Source organism: Scylla paramamosain, chromosome 2, assembly GCF_035594125.1.
Source record: "Scylla paramamosain isolate STU-SP2022 chromosome 2, ASM3559412v1, whole genome shotgun sequence".
Taxonomy (NCBI): domain Eukaryota; kingdom Metazoa; phylum Arthropoda; class Malacostraca; order Decapoda; family Portunidae; genus Scylla; species Scylla paramamosain.
This window is the reverse complement of record NC_087152.1, coordinates 28,017,809-28,034,788: the sequence shown is the minus strand read 5'-3', so window position 1 is coordinate 28,034,788 and position 16,980 is coordinate 28,017,809. Positions and strand designations below refer to the sequence as shown.

The 16,980-nt window shown below is 36.0% G+C and overlaps 1 protein-coding gene across 15 annotated transcripts in view; it reads right to left on the bottom strand.

Moving 5' to 3' along the window:
- LOC135112651 (pre-mRNA-processing factor 40 homolog A-like) overlaps window positions 1-16,980 on the bottom strand; it is a 214,961-nt gene that overhangs the window by 140,110 nt on the left and 57,871 nt on the right. For 7 of the 15 annotated variants that reach the window (XM_064027284.1, XM_064027350.1, XM_064027264.1 and 4 more), the window contains one exon: window positions 2,099-2,164. The exons of 6 other annotated variants lie outside the window; for them this stretch is intronic. In XM_064027284.1, the coding sequence (XP_063883354.1) occupies window positions 2,099-2,164 (66 nt within the window). The remainder of the gene's footprint in view (window positions 1-2,098; window positions 2,165-16,980) is intronic. 2 more of the 15 variants (XM_064027319.1, XM_064027302.1) reach the window with 1 other exon arrangement.

Here is a 16,980-nt window from a genome sequence, read left to right as displayed (position 1 = left end):
AATTCCTTTATGCACTGAAAATTTCATGTTTATCTCTCTGGCAGTGGAAGTGAGCCTGACACTGTTTACCGCAGATATCAATACAGATGACCTTATAATTTCAGATCCATCTGCCTCAGTTCATTATTAGGGTATATTTGTCTCTAGTTGTCTATAGTGTCTTAGAGTTGATGAATTATTATTAAATTTGGCTTATCTGATGACACTTCAATACACCATTCGTGTACTTACATCATTCTCTTGATTGTTATTGTCAAGAATCAAAACTACAAAAAGTTTAGTTTATATATATTGCTGCATACAAAGGCTTCCATCAACTTTCACATTAAGACTACATCTTTCAGCTAATCACTGCCAAAAACAAAAATATATCTTGCATTACTATGTCCTGTATTTTGGTTTCATTAAAGAATATTGTGATATCATTTGTAATAAATGTGCTATAATATAAATACCTCATGGTGTGTAGGATATTGGCTGTTTATGTTTTTTTTGTGATACATTTTTACTACTAAATGCAACATATATCTATAACAGAATAGGTAATTATCCAAACAATCTATTAAAGATAAAAAAAAATAATAAATAAATAAATAAACAAATAATAATAATAATCAAAAGAGTAATTTAAGCGTAAGGTATCACATTTCTTTTATGATTCAAAGAAAATTAGTATATATTATAAATGTATTTTATATTTCTTTTTCAATTATATTAATCTAGGATTTTCTACAGAATTTTCCAGGAAATTAAAATAAAAATCAATCATGCAGTATTAAAAAAGGAAGGGAAAAAGAGGATGAGGTCAAAAGGCACACTGATACATTCAGGTCCAACTAAGTTCAACTAGTGCCTTTAAAGCAGCTCTTGCTATCACTACACACACACACACAAATATATATATATATATATATATATATATATATATATATATATATATATATATATATATATATATATATATATATATATATATATATATATATATATATATATATATATATATATATATATATATATATATATATATATATATATATATATATATATATATATATATATATATATATATATATATATATATATATATATATATATATATATATATATATATATATATATATATATATATATATATATATATATATATATATATATATATATATATATATATATATATATATATATATATATATATATATATATATATATATATATATATATATATATATATATATATATATATATATATATATATATATATATATATATATATATATATATATATATATATATATATATATATATATATTTTTTTTATTTTTTTTTATTGTTTTAATTATCTTTTATTTTTCTATTTATTTATTCATTTTTTCTTTAGTATGCTACATAATAAATGATCATACAGGAATTCTTCAAACTGAATGTGCATTTAATTTCTCCACTGGTCATCTGCCTCATTATCATCATTATACAAGTCCCTCCAGTCCATCACACCCTGTTAGACCTATGGTTTCCCTTCCCTCCCTCTTTTTCTCAACACCTAACTTTCCTCTCACCATTCAAAACTCAAAATATTCTTTTCCTTTCACTTATGTTTCATAAAGTGAATACATCCAACTCTTGTTTTCAAACATAATCTTTCTCAGTCCCGCTTCTTTTAGTCTCACACATACTCTTTCCACGCATTTAAAGAAACAACCAACAGGGTTTAAGGAGGAACTGATCTTCCGTCTCCCTCTGTGCCTTGTCTCATCAGGGAAGATTCACAAAGGAGGACCGCAATTGCTTTACTCTATATCTTTCTTGCACCTAGTTAACATTCAGGGAATACAAGACATGAACACTACATGCATCATCTCAGGACAAGCTATCTGGTTGATCACACAGACTAACTAAGTAGCAAGACTACAGTTTGATAGACAAAACCTTAAAAAATACCTCTTAAGGAGTATTTCATTAAGCCTACATGAGTTCTTGGGGGCAGATAAGATAGAGAAAATATATGCATATTGGAAGAATCCCCATCAGTCCAGAGGGGGAGGAGATCAACACTACTAGCAGCAACATCATAGTCAACAAACAACAAATCTCTCACTCAGATCTAGAGTGGAAGGTTTACCAAGCTCTTCTGTGTCCAGCTGGCCAGACTTCTTCTCAGGGGCTTGAAATAAGAGAGGGATGGAGCGTCAGGTTTTCCCTAATTGTGTGACCCTTTACAGCCCATGGGAAACACCACCATCTTTCACACCAATGTAAGTATTTCCTATTGACTGTTAGAGAAATACAGACTGATTCAACAGTACTCTCTTTGTCCTACAAGTTGGAGAAATATCAGACTGATTCAACAGTACAAAATAAGTCATATATCCTCCTTTTAGGTATATTTTTGAATACTGAAGAAAAAAATTTTACTCTAAAGGTAGACTTTCAGTGTGAATAATTAATTAAAATATATTTACAAGAAACAGTGTTCACTTCATAAATGTAAGAAATTACTTTTATAATAAGATGAATCTCTTTCAAAGACAGACTTCATCTCTTAGGGATAATTTCACAGTTGTTTGGTAACATTCCCAACAAAAAGCCTTACCAACACCTCAATCCAATTTCAGTAATTTTTTGTGGTTTCAGTAATTCCCTACATGGTAATGATCATAACAAAATGAAGACCTCTGATTTGGTAATATTGCTATGCCAGAGCAGCCTTATTAGACAAAATGAGTCAATTACTGACAAAAGGACTGACCACAACAGCACTAGGAAGAAAAAAAAAAAAAAGGCATGGAAATATATCACTGATGCCTTCAACATGGCATATCCATCTAAAGATATTATAGTAACATTTTGTGATTTAAATTCCTCCCTTTGAATATCTATCTGACATTCATGAAACTCTGCAATGCCAACCAGGCACATAATGAATCATCTACCATTTCTCTCCCTCATTGATTTAAACATACATTATTAGATTTAAATATTTTGGGCTTTATGAAAATAACTCTATCCTATAAATTTTGAGACTGACTATTTACATCTAGCCAAAAAAAAAAAAAAAGAAAGAAAAGAAAAAGAAAAAGAAAGAAAAAAAGAATTACCAATGAAATTAATGAAGTGAATTTAAACCTAGCCTAACCTAACCAAATCTAGCCCTCTAAATGGTAATGTTGTTTCAATATTTTGCAATATTTCTCTTAGATGACAAATTCCATATACCCTATGCATGTCAGTATTATTAAAGATGTTTCACCAAGGAGGAGTAGCAAATGAAGTAAGGGCAATAGGTACTTGAAGTTTTCATCAGCTGGTTAAGTGAGTTCACAATGCCATGCAATTTTTTTTTTTTTATTCTATACTAATATAGCCTATAAAGTGTTGCTGTACTGTTAAATTAATTTTAATATATAATTTAGAAAATAACACAACTACAAGAGGATAAAAATTTGACCAATTTGCAAAAAAAATAAATGCACTGGTAAGCTCCATTGGTGAGGGTCCAAGCTCCCAAGCCAGCATTACCAAAGGTTCCAATTTCTGCTCTGGTTAAAAAAAAAAATAAATAAATAAATAAATAGATAAATAAATAAATAAATAAATAAATAAATAAATAAATAAATAAATAAATAAACTGTGAAATTAGATTTGTCATTCGTGGTGATCACCACTCATTGGTAATGATCATAACAAAATGAAGCGACTGTAAAATCAGCCTTTATGAGTTGAATCTACCAGGCTTGGCGAGCTTGTTTGCTAAGAAGTTTGAGGTTATTAGATTAAAAAAATAAATAAATAATGAATAAATAAATGAATAAATAAATAAATAAACAAATAAGAAGAAAAAAATTAAAAATTAAATTATATATATATATATATATATATATATATATATATATATATATATATATATATATATATATATATATATATATATATATATATATATATATATATATATATATATAGTTCATATTACATGGCAGTCGAATACAGTAAAACCTTGGTTCATGAACTTATTCATTTCGGGTCTTAGTTCACAAGCCAAATTGTTTGCGAACCAAAACTATTTTTTCCAATGAAGTTAATGAAAACATGATTAATCCATTTCAGCTCAGAAATATAGTATTTTTACATATTTAAGTGTTTTTTTTTGTGTGTCATCAAGAATATACAATGAAATTGAAATACATATCCTTAATTACCCTTTTAATTCAATGATGCCTACATAGGTGTCATAATTACTTTCTGTTTTAGTTGTTGTTGAGTGATCTGGTACTCTATCTTGTCTCCAGCTAAAGACTCTATATATTGTCCTTGAGTTTTTTATTGCTCCTCCTACCCTCCCTATTACCACCAATCACATAAATGAGCTACACCATGCCCCACTCTCTATCATCAGCAGAGCCTACATCACAGTTTCTCCCCCTATGATCCCTCCCTTGTCCTCCATATCCCCTCTATCCTTCTCTTGATCCCACACTCCTCCCCCTGGGAAAGGAGACTGTATGGAGGTACACTTTTTCCCCCCTCCCTGGTTCATTCCTTGCCCTCTTATCCTCCTCTCTCTCTCTCTCTCTCTCTCTCTCTCTCTCTCTCTCTCTCTCTTGTGTGTGTGTGTGTGTGTGTGTGTGTGTGTGTGTGTGTGTGTGTGTGTGTGTGTGTGTGTGTGTGTGTGTGTGTGTGTGTGTGTGTGTGTGTGTGTGTGTGTGTGTGTGTGTGTGTGTGTGTGCGTGTGTGTGTGCTGATGCAGATGGGAAGGTCATCTTATCAGTGATGAATACCAACACAGACTGACGCTCAATTACTGATAAATACAGGTAGCGGGCATGTGTCTATTACTTCTTTTAGAGAGAGAGAGAGAGAGAGAGAGAGAGAGAGAGAGAGAGAGAGAGAGAGAGAGAGAGAGAGAGAGAGAGAGAGAGAGAGAGAGAGAGAGAGAGAGAGAGAGAGAGAGAGAGACTCACCCACAAGTGCAAACATACAGCTGTCCACTAATCTTTTTTCTGATAACTTTTCCTTCCCTACCCTCCCCATTTTTTTTTTTTTAAGTAGGAGGGACACTGGCCAAGGGCAACAAAAATCCAATAAATAAAAAAAAGCCCACTGAGATGCCAGCCCCAGAAAAGGGTCCAAAGCGATAGTCAAAAATTGAAGGATAAGTGTCTTGAAACCTCCCTCTTGAAGGAATTCAAGTCATAGGAAGGTGGAAATACAGAAGCAGACAGGGACTTACAGAGTTTACCAGAGAAAGGGATGAATGATCGAGAATACTAGTTAACTCTTGCATTAGAGAGGTGGACAGAATAGGGGTCAGAGAAAAAAGAAAGTCTTGTGTAGCGAGGCTGCGGGAGGAGAGAAGGCATGCAGTTAACAAGATCAGAAGAGCAGTTAGCATGAAAATAGTGGTAGAAGAAAGCTAGAGGTGCAACACTGCGACGATGAGGGAGAGGCTGAAGACAGTCAGTTAGAGGAGAGGAGTTGATGAGATGAAAAGCTTTTGATTCCATCCTGTCTAGAAGAGTAGTATGAGTGGAACCTCCCAGACATGTGAAGCATACTCCATACATGGACAGATAAAGCCCTTGTACAGAGTTAGCAGCTGGGGGGATGAGAAAAACTGACAGAGATGTCTCAGAACACCTAACTTCATAGAAGCTGTTTTAGCTAGAGATGAGATGTGAAGTTTCCAGTTCAGATTATAAGTAAAGGACAGACCGAGGATGTTCGGTGTAGAAGAGGGGGACAGTTGAGAGTCATTGAAGAAGAGGGGATAGTTGTCTGGAAGGTTGTGTTAAGTTGATAGATGGAGGAATTGAGTTTTTGAAGCATTGAACAATCAGCAATTTTAGAAAGATCAGAAGTCAGGCATTCTGTGGCTTCCTTGCATGAAATGTTTACTTCCTGAAGGGTTGGATGAAAAGACGTGGAAAAGAGCAGGGTAGTATCATCAGCATAGGTGTGGATAGGACAAGGAGTTTGGTTTAGAAGGTCATTGATGAATAATGAGAGAGTGGGTGACAGGACAGAACTCTGAGGAACACCACTGTTAATAGATTTAGAAGAACAGTGACCGTCTACCACAGCAGCACTGGAATGGTCAGAAAGGAAACTTGAGATGAAGTTATAGAGAGAAGGATAGAAATCATAGGAGAGTAGTTTGGAAATCAAAGCTTTGTGTCAGATGCTTTGTGTCACTCTATCACAAGCTTTTGATATGTCCAAGGCAACAGGAAAAGTTTCACCAAAATTTCTAAGAGAGGATGACCAAGACTCAGTAAGGAAAGCCAGAAGATCACCAGTAGAGCGGCCTTGACGGAACACATGTTGGCAATCAGATAGAAGGTTGTGAAGTGATAGATGTTTAAGAATCTTCCTGTTGAGGATAGATTCAAAAACTTTAGATAGGCAGGAAATTAAAGCAACAGGACTGTAGTTTGAGGGATTAGAACGGTCACCCTTTTTAGGAACAAACTGAATGTAGGCAAACTTCAACCAAGAAGGAAAGGTTAGATGCTGGCAGACAGAGCTGAAAGAGTTTGACTAGGCAAGGTGCAAGCACGGAGGCACAGTTTCGGAGAACAATAGGAGGGACCCCATCAGGTACATAAGCTTTCCAAGGGTTTAGGCCAGTGAGGGCATGGAAAACATCATTATGAAGAATTTTAATAGGTAGCATGCAGTAGTCTGAGGGTGGAGGAGAGGGAGGAACAAGCCCAAAATCATCCAAGGTAGAGTTTTTAGCAAAGGTTTGAGTGAAGAGTTCAGCTTTAGAAATAGATATGATAACAATGGTGCCATCTGGTTGAAATAAAGGAGGGAAAGAAGAAGCAAAGTTATTGGAGATATTTTTTGCCTAGATGCCAGAAGTTACAAGGGAGTTAGATCTTGAAAGATTTTGACACTGTCAATGAAAGAGTTTTTGGCTGGTTGGAGAACAGACTTGGCATGGTTCCAGGCAGAAATATAAAGTGCATGAGATTCTGGAGATGGAAGGCATAAGTACCTTTTGTGGACTACCTCTCTATTCCTCCTTCACCCATCACCACCTCTTCTGTAGAACCCTCCAACCACCCCCAGGCATAAATGTGTGTGTGTGTGTGTGCGTGTGTGTGTGTGTGTGTGTGTGTACAGAAAAAGACAACTCAGACCTCATTTCTATAGCAAATGAAGGGTTGACTCAGAGAGAGAGAGAGAGAGAGAGAGAGAGAGAGAGAGAGAGAGAGAGAGAGAGAGAGAGAGAGAGAGAGAGAGAGAGAGAGAGAGAGAGACAGAGAGATTATATTATTATATTAGAAATTAGAAAGTTAAAAAAAAGTGTCTAATATGCAATCAAAATATGGTGATCAATTATCAATGTATGTGTTGATGATCCCAACTTTATAACAATGACCCAACTTTGATTAAATATATAAAATAAACATCATATGAAGAAAGTATTGGTGGCTATAATATATGCTCAAAATACCATCAAAATATGAATGGAAAAGGTATATTAGTGCATGTAAGAAATGGAATGAAGACCATCAAACTCAAGAAACTAATGGAAATTGAAATTATTTACTTTAAATACTAAAAAAAAAATTTATTATTATTATTATTATTATTTTCATTATTATTATTATTATTATTATTATTATTATTATTATTATCATCATCATCATTAGTATTATCAAGAACATTATTATTATTGCTTTTATTATTATTACTATTATTATTATTATTATTATTATTATTATTATTATTATTATTATTATTATCATTATTATTATTATTATCATCATCATCAGTTATATTTAGTGGTCTGTACTTTTTAGTATCATTATAATAATTATAATTCTGATTGAAAAGCTTTTAGCTTAATATAGGCTTGCAAAGTATATATATGTATGTACAGTGGAACCTTGGTTACCAAATGCCTCCCTTTTCAAACAACTTGGTTTTCAAACAAAATTTTGGTCTAATGTCTCATGACAATGTAAACAATTTTTGGTGATCATAAGTTATCCTGAAGGTTATCCTGAATATATATATATATATATATATATATATATATATATATATATATATATATATATATATATATATATATATATATATATATATATATATATATATATATATATATGAGGTACACTACCCAAAGGCAAAAAAAAAAAAAAAAAAAAAAAAAAAAAAAAAAAAAAAAAAGCCCACTGAGATGCCAATTCCAGAAAAGGATCGAAAGCGGTAGTCAAAAATTGAAGGATAAGTGTCTTGAAACCTCCCTCTTGAAGCAATTCAAGTCATAGGAAGGTGGAAATACAGATGCAAGCAGGGACTTACAGAGGTTACCAGAGAAAGGGATGAATGATTAAGAATACTGGTTAACTCTTGCATTAGAGAGGTGGACAGAATTGGGGTGAGAGAAAGAAGAAAGTCTTGTGCAGCGACGCCACAGGAGGAGGGAAGGCAAGATCAGAAGAGCAGTTAGCATGAAAATAGCAGTAGAAGAAAGCTAGAGAGGCAACATTGCTGCGATGAGAGAAAGGCTGAAGACAGTCAGTTAGATGAGAGGAGTTGATGAGATGAAAAGCTTTTGATTCCACCCTGTCTAGAAGAGCGGTATGAGTGGAATACCCCCAGACGTGTGAAGCATACTCCATACATGGACAAATAAGGCCCTTGTACAGAGTCAGCAGCTGGGGGGGGGGTGAGAAAAACTGGCAGAGAAGTCTCAGAATGCCTAATTTCATAGAAGCTGTTTTAGCTAGAAATAAGATGTGAAGTTTCCAGTTCAAATTATACATAAAGGACACACTGAGGATGTTCAGTACAGTAGAGGGGGACAGCTGAGTGTCACTGAAGAAGAGGGGATAGTTGTCTGGAAGGTTGTGTCAAGTTGATAGATGGAGGAATTGAGTTTTTGAAGCATTGAACAATACCAGGTTTGCTCTGCCCCAATCAGAAATTTTAGAAAGATCAGAAGTCAGGTGTTCTGTAGCTTCCCTGTGTGAAATGTTTACTTCCTGGAGTGTTGGATGTGTATGAAAAGACATGGAAAAGTGCAGGACAGGAGTGGATAGGACAAGAAGTTTGGTTAAGAAGGTCATTGATGAATAGCAAGAAGAGTCAGTGACAGGACAGAACCCTGAGGAACACCACAGTTAATAGATTTAGAAGGAGAACAGTGTTCATCTACCACAGCAGCAACAGAACAGTCAAAAAGAAAACCTGAAGTTACAGAGAGAAAGATAAAAGCTGTAGGAGGGTAGTTTGGAAATAAAAGCTTTGTGCCAGACTCTATCAAAAGCTTTTGATAAATCCAAGGCAACAGCAAAATTTTCACCAAAATCTCTAAAAGAGGATGACCAAGACTCAGTAAGGAAAGCCAGATCACCAGTAGAGCAGCCTTGATGGAACTCATACTGGTGATCAGACAGAAGCAGCAGCAATAGAAGTCAGAAAGGAAACTTAAGATGTAATTACAGAGAAGGATAAAAGCCATAGGAGGGTAGTTTAGAAATAAATGCTTTGTGCCATACTCTATCAAAAGGACATATGATCCAGTTTGAATTTTCTCACCCTTCTTAGGGGCTCATTTTGTGGTTGCATAAGTGTATTATTCTATCCTATTACTATGTATTATGGGACCCAGAGAACTTTTTAATGAGTTCTAGATTTCAGCTACTTATGCCTTAGTAAGGGAGATTGTCTAATCAAGAAATTGTTGCAAACATCAGCTTGGCTCTCAGGACTGTTCAATATTGGTCATAAATTTATTAGAAGGGAGGAAGGGATGCTACACCACAATATCACAAGCCAGTAGGGCATAAGCACAGTGTTGGCCAGAGAAATCTGAATGTTATTCAAAGACAACCCATCCTTGCATAACCAGCAAGGGACTCTATTTTTTTATAATCTTGTTTTTTTTTCTTTTTTTTTTCACTCAGATTTGAAAGCTACCCTTCAAGAAGTGCTACTAATGGCAATCTCATAAGCTTTCATCTCAGTCACAATATTATCACAGTATAACTCTCAGCATTCTGTAGCACTACAACAATATCTCAAGAGCTGGCAATTATATGAAAATCTTTATTCACACACACACACACACACACACACACACACACACACCATACATATATGCACCACCCAGCTGATTGCTCACATCCACAGCAGCTCCAAGGAACTACCTAGGTTTGATTGTGCAGAGGAGCCAATCTTTCAGTCCTGTCTCCATAATAAGGTCTTGTGCAAGGTGTGGGTGCAGTGTTACTAAAGGAGTGTCCAAAAGGGAGAAATGAGAGAGTGACACAAGGTAAATACTGGTGGTCGGTGATATCAACAGGGAAGATGGTGGCCAGCATAAACCCAAATATCTTTGAGGGCTTCAAGGAAGAGTATCTTAGTGTGGCTCACACAAATAAGCAAATGAGAAAAATTGAAGAAAATGTGAAAACAGAAGAATAAATAAGTAGCTTAACAGCAATGATGAAGGTAAGGAACAAAGAAAGAGAAGTGGATGGTGATTGTGTAAAAAAAGATATCCAGTGATATAATAAAGATGAAAATGAGGGAGATGGAAAAAGAAAAGGAAAACAAAGAACTGAGTGAAAAGGTGACAAAAATAGAGGATTTAAACAAGAAGTACTGTGAAGAAATTAAGAAATTCAAGGAAGAAAATGAAGAGTTAAAGACAGAGGTTAGGGCTGGAGAAGTAAAATTTTATATTCTTTATTTATTTATTTTATTTTTTTAATGTAGGAGGGACACCAGCCAAGGGCAACAAAAATATAATAAAAAAAAAAAAAGCCCACTGAGATGCCAGTTCCCGAAATAGGGTCTGAAGCAGTAGTCAAAAACTGAAGGATAAGTGTCTTAAAACCTCCCTCTTGAAGCAGTTCAAGTCATAGAGAGGTGGAAATACAGAGGCAAGCAAGGAGTTCCAGAGTTTACCAGAGAAAGGAATGAATGACTGAGAATACTGGTTAACTTTTGAATTAGAGAGGAGGACAGAATAGGGGTGAAAGAAAGAAGAGACTTGTGCAGCAAGGCTGTGGGAGAAAAGGAGGCATGCAGTTAGCAAGATCAGAAGAGCAGTTAGCATGAAAATAGTGGTAGAAGATAGCTACAGATGCAAAATTGAGGTGATGAGAAATAGGCTAAAGACAGTCAGTTAAAGGGGAGAAATTGATGAGATGAAAAGCTTTTGATTCCACCCTGTCTAAAAGAGCGGTATGAGTGAAACCCCCCCCTAGACATGTGAAGCATACTGTATACATGGATGGATAAGGCCTTTGTGCAGAGTTAGCACCTGGGGGTGGGGTGAGGAAAACAGCTTCTATGAAGCTGTTTTGCTAGAGATGAGATGTGAAGTTTCCAGTTTAGATTATATGAAAAGGAGAGACCGAGGATGTTCAATGTAGAAGGGGGGGGACAGTTGAGTGTCATTAAAAAAGAGGGGATAATTGGAAGGTTGTGTTGAGTTCATAGATGGAGGAATTGAGCTTTTGAGGCATTAAACAATACCAAGTTTACTCTGCTCCAATCTGAAATTTTTGAGAGATCAAAAGTCAGGCATTCTGTGGCTTTCCTATGTGAAGTGATTACTTCCTGAAGGGATGGACATCTATGAAAAGACATGGAAAAGAGCAGGATGGTATCATCAGCGTAAGAGTGGATAGGACAAGAAGTTTGGTTTAAAAGATCACTGATGAATAATAGGAAGAGAGTGGGTGACAGAATAGATTATATGAAAAGGAGAGATCAAGGATGTTCATTGTAGAAAGGGGGATAGTTGAGTATCATTAAAGAAGAGGGGATAATTGGAAAGTGGTGTTGAGTTCATAGATGGAGGAATTGAGTTTTTGAGGCATTGAACAATACCAAGTTTACTCTGCTCCAATCTGAAATTTTTGAGAGATCAAAAGTCAGGCATTCTGTGGCTTTCCTATGTGAAGTAATTACTTCCTGAAGGGATGGACATCTATGAAAAGACATGGAAAAGAGCAGGATGGTATCATCAGCGTAGGAGTGGATAGGACAAGAAGTTTGGTTTAAAAGATCACTGATGAATAATAGGAAGAGAGTGGGTGACAGAATAGAACCTTGAGGAACACCTCTGTTAATAGATTTAGGAGAACAGTGACTGTCTACCACAGCAGCAATAGAACAGTCAGAAAGGAAACTTGAGATGAAGTTACAGAGAGAAGGACAGAAGCTATAGGAGGGTAGTTTGGAAATCAAAACTTTGTGCCAGACTCAAAAGCATTTAATATATCTAAGGCAACAGCAAAAGTTTCACCAAAATCTCTAAAAGAGGATGACCAAGACTCAGTAAGGAAAGCCAGAAGATCACCAGTAGAGTGGTCTTGACAGAACCCTCACTAGAGATCAGATAGAAGGTTGTGAAATGATAAATGTTTAATAATCTTCCCACTGATGGATTAAAAACTTTAGATAAGCAAGTAATTAAAGCAATGGGATGGTAGTTTAAGTGATTAGAACAGACACCCTTTATAGGAACAGGCTGAATGTAGACAAACTTCTAGAAAGATGGAAAGGTAGACAGAGTTGAAAGAGTTTGACTAGGCAAGGAGGCACAGTTTTGGAGAACAATAAGAGGGACCCCATCAAGTCCATAACCCTTCCGAGGGTTTAGGCCAGCAAGGACACGGAAAACATCACTGCAAAGAATTTTAATAAGTAGCATGAAGTAGTCAGAGGGTGGAGGAGAGGGAAGAACAAGTCCTGAATCATCCAAGGTAGTGTTCTTAGCAAAGGTTTGAGCAAAGAGTTCAGCTTTAGAAATAGATGTGATACCAGTGGTGCCATCTGGTTGAAATAGAGGAGGGAAAGAAGAAGAAGCAAAGTTATTGAAGATGTTTTTGGCTAGATGCCAGAAGTCACGAGGGGTTATATCTTGAAAGATTTTGACACTTTCTATTAATGAAGGAATTTTTGGCTAGTCGGAGAACAGACTTGGCATGGTTCCGGGCAGAAATATTAAGTGCATGAGATTCTGGTGATGGAAGGCTCAAGTACCTTTTGTGGGCCACCTCTCTATCATGCACAGCACAAGAACAGGCTGTGTTAAACCAAGGTTCAGAAGGTTTAGGTCAAGAAAAAGAATGAGGAATGTACACCTCCATGCCAGACACTATCACCTCTATTATGCACTCAGCACATAGAGACAGGTCTCTGTCATAGAAGCAGTAGTTATTCCAAGGAAAATCAGCAAAATATCTCCTCAGGTCCCCCCAACTAGCAGAGGCAAAACACTAGAAGCACCTCCGCTTAGGGGGATCATGGGGCATGAACTGGAACAATAGGGCAAGATATAGATATGAGACTGTGAATGGAGGAGCCCAACAGAGAAAAGAGGGTAATAGCATAAGCAGAAGGATTAGTGGTTAGGAAAAGGTAAAGAATGTTGGTGTATCTCCAAGATGGTCATAAAAACAAGTAGGGTGTTACACCACTTGCTCTAGGTCATGGAGGATAGCAAAGTTGAAGGCTAGTTCACCAGAATGGTCAGTGATGGGAGAGGAAAGCCAAAGCTGATGGTGAACATTGAAGTCTCCAAGAATGGAGATTTTCACAAAAGGGAAGAGAGTCAGAATGTGATCCACTTTGGAAGTTAAGTAGTCAAAGAATTTCTTATAGTCAGAGGAGTTAGGTGAGAGGTGTACAGCACATTTAGTTTGAGAGTGACTCTGTAGTCATAGCCAGATGGTGGAAAACTCGGATGATTCATGAGTGTGGGAATGAGAGCAGGTTAAGTCACTGCGCACATAAATGCAACATCCAACTTTGGAATGAAAATGAGGATAGAGAAAGTAGGAGGGAACAGAAAAGGGGCTATTGTTGGTTGCCTCAGACACCTGTGTTTCAGTGAGGAAAAGAAGATGAAGCTACGGCCCGTCAAGAGCCGCAGCAGCCCTGCGCTGACGACAGCCCGACCTCGGGGCACGCACGGTCGAGGCAGTATGGACACACCAACACTACCCACGGTCGGCGACCTTCCCCGAGGCGAGGTTTAGTAGAGGAGAGGTGGTGTTCTACAGATTGCAAATTAGATCTAAGACTGCAAATGTTGAAGAAGTTACCAGAAGAGCAGTCTGACCTGGGGATATTTGTGGTCCCCTCCCCAGATGGGGACTCCAAAGCTGGTGTAGAAGTCACCATGATAATTCTGAATTTTGAGTGAAGGGTGTGTGTGTAATTAGTTTTGTGAAGGAAGAGAGTTGTCTTTAGAGGGCAGACTGTGAATGCCTTCTTGTATTGTGAGACACAAAGAGAAATATTCTATGAGGTCATAGCTGGGTTTAATGATAAGTTCACAGCACCCCCTGATCCAGTGCTTTAGACCTAACTGGGAGTAATTATCATTTTGGCAGGTGCCCACTGCCTCCTCCTGTGACAGAGGAAGTCAAAAGTTGGAAAGAAGACAGAGAACAACAACAATAAAAGGTGGGCATGGAGGAGATAATAAGGCAACAGCAACAGGAACACAATGAGGATATAGAAAAGCAAGTTATCAAAGTAATAACGGAAAAAGTAATTTTCTTAGAGAAACAGTACAGAGAAAGATGTGTGGTGGTATTTGAAGGTTAAGAGGAAGAAACTACCCATGAAAATAGCTAGAGAGAGAGAAGAGGTGAAACAGGCTAAGAAAATTATAGCAAAAGTGGTGGAGGAAGGAGAGGGGATAATCAAATAAATTGAAGTAGTTTACAGGATTGGAAAGTAGAACAAACAAATAAACAAAAATAGAACAAGACCAATGAAAATATGATTCATGTCACAAACAGCAGTGGAAGTTGTCTTGCAAAGAAGAGAAAATTGGCAAAAGTAGGAATGAGGGAAATATGGATAAAAAGAGACATGAATGAAGAAGAGCGAAGTAAACAAAGAATTGAGAGTAGAGGCCCAGTCAAAAAATGAGGAGAGAAAACAGGAACAAGTGAGAAGATTCATCTGGAAAGTTGTGAACATGAAAGTGAGGAAATGGTGGCACAAAGATGCCATGCGAGATCACCAAGCAGAAGTTTAAAGATTATGAATACTAAAGTAGGTGGTTTGGTGTTGAGACTATTGGAACTTAAAGAATACTTAAAGAACAATGAACCAGATGTGGTATGTTTGACAGAAACCAATATAAAAGAGAAAATAAAGCTGGGATTTGCAAAGGAAGGATACAGCACATGGAGGAGAGACAGAAAAGGAAAGGGAGGAGAAGGAGTGATGATATTAGTAAAATAGGATACTGTTGTTGAGGAAGTGGAATATGGTGATGGAATGGCAGAAACATTGAGTGTGGTTGTGATTAAGATCAAAGGAAGTGAAAAAGGAAAATCATTGTGACATACATACTACCAAAACCTAATGCATGAGAGACCAATAAATTTAAAAGTATGCAACTAGAAACAAAAAATAGTATAGAGGAAATGATATGAAAAAGTAACAAAGTGCTCTTAGTAGGTGAGTTCAACACTAAAGGAATTAACAGGGAGGAGATGGAAGTGAAAGAAAATGTTGGGTCATGAAGTGAAGAACTTATGCAAACCATGATGATGAATACAATGAGGCAATGGGTGAACAAGGCTACAAGATGCAGAGGAGAAGAACCATCACAGTTGGACTTAGTGTTTACAAAAAACCACAGAAAGTAGACCAAGTATACATTTTCTGAGTTGAATGGGAAGAAGCAATCATGTGATACTAGAAATAGTACTACAGGAGGCAAAAGTGTTGCACAGGAAAGAACAATACAGAAATGGGAGACATAACTATACTAAGGCAAACTGCAGAAATTAATAAATTTTATGGAAAAATTAACTGGAAAGAGCTATTTGAAGGTAAAGTACTGAAAGAAAAATGTGGGATATTTTTGAGTAAGTAAGAGAGGGGGTGCAACAGTTTGTGCCAAGTTATAAAGTGAAAACTGTGAAACCTGAATGGTATAATGCCAGGTGTGTAAAAGCAAAAAAGAAAAAAAAAACAGGGCATGAAAGAAAAATGAGACAACTGAACAGAAATGCCAGAGAATACAGAAAGGCAAGAAATGAATACAGTATAATAATAAAAAAAGAAAAAAAACTTTGAAATTGACATAGTAAGAAAATGTAAGGAAAAACCCAAACTCTTCTACAGACACATAAATGGGAAAATGGAACATAAAGATGGCATAAACAAGTAAAAAAAAAAGGGAAGGAAGAATTTATGAAACTACTGAGATGAGTGAACTAATGAATGAGAGTTTCCAATCTGTGTTTACAAAGGAAACTGAATTTGTGGCACCAAAAGTGGTATCACAGAATGATGGAATACAAGAAATATAAGTAAAGAGACAAGAAATCAAGAAACTGCTGGAAGAGCTGGATGTTAGAAAAAGTTAAAGGACCAGATCAAATAAATGGATGGATATTAAAAGAATGCAAAGAACAAATGGAAGACCCCATATGGGATATAATTAACAGCTTGTTGAGAAAAGTACCAAGGGAATAGAAAAAAGAGCTAACAGTGCCAATATACAAAGGGGGAAATAAATGGAACCATTAGATTACAAAGATGGTACTAGAATTAAAAGACTCAAGCTATAAAGAAAGACTTGAAGAGATGGGTTTACCAACACTACAACAGAGAAGAGAAAATAAGTAAACAATATAGAAAGAATACACAGAAATGACTTGGTACCACAGATGGAGGAGGGAGAGAGATAGATGAGGGGGCATGGGAAGAAAATAAAGAGTGGATGTTCAAGCAACATCAATAAATGCAGCTTCCCATTTAGAATTATTGAAATCTGGAATGATTTGAAGGAAGAGGTAGTTGTGGCAGTGTACATATGTTTGGAGAGAAACTGGATAAATATGGTTATGGAGACAGAACAAAATGAGCTTTGGCTCATGATCTGTACAATACAACTAGGTAAATACAACTAAGTAAACAAACACACACACACACACACAAAAAAAAAATAAATAAATAAAAAAAAATAAA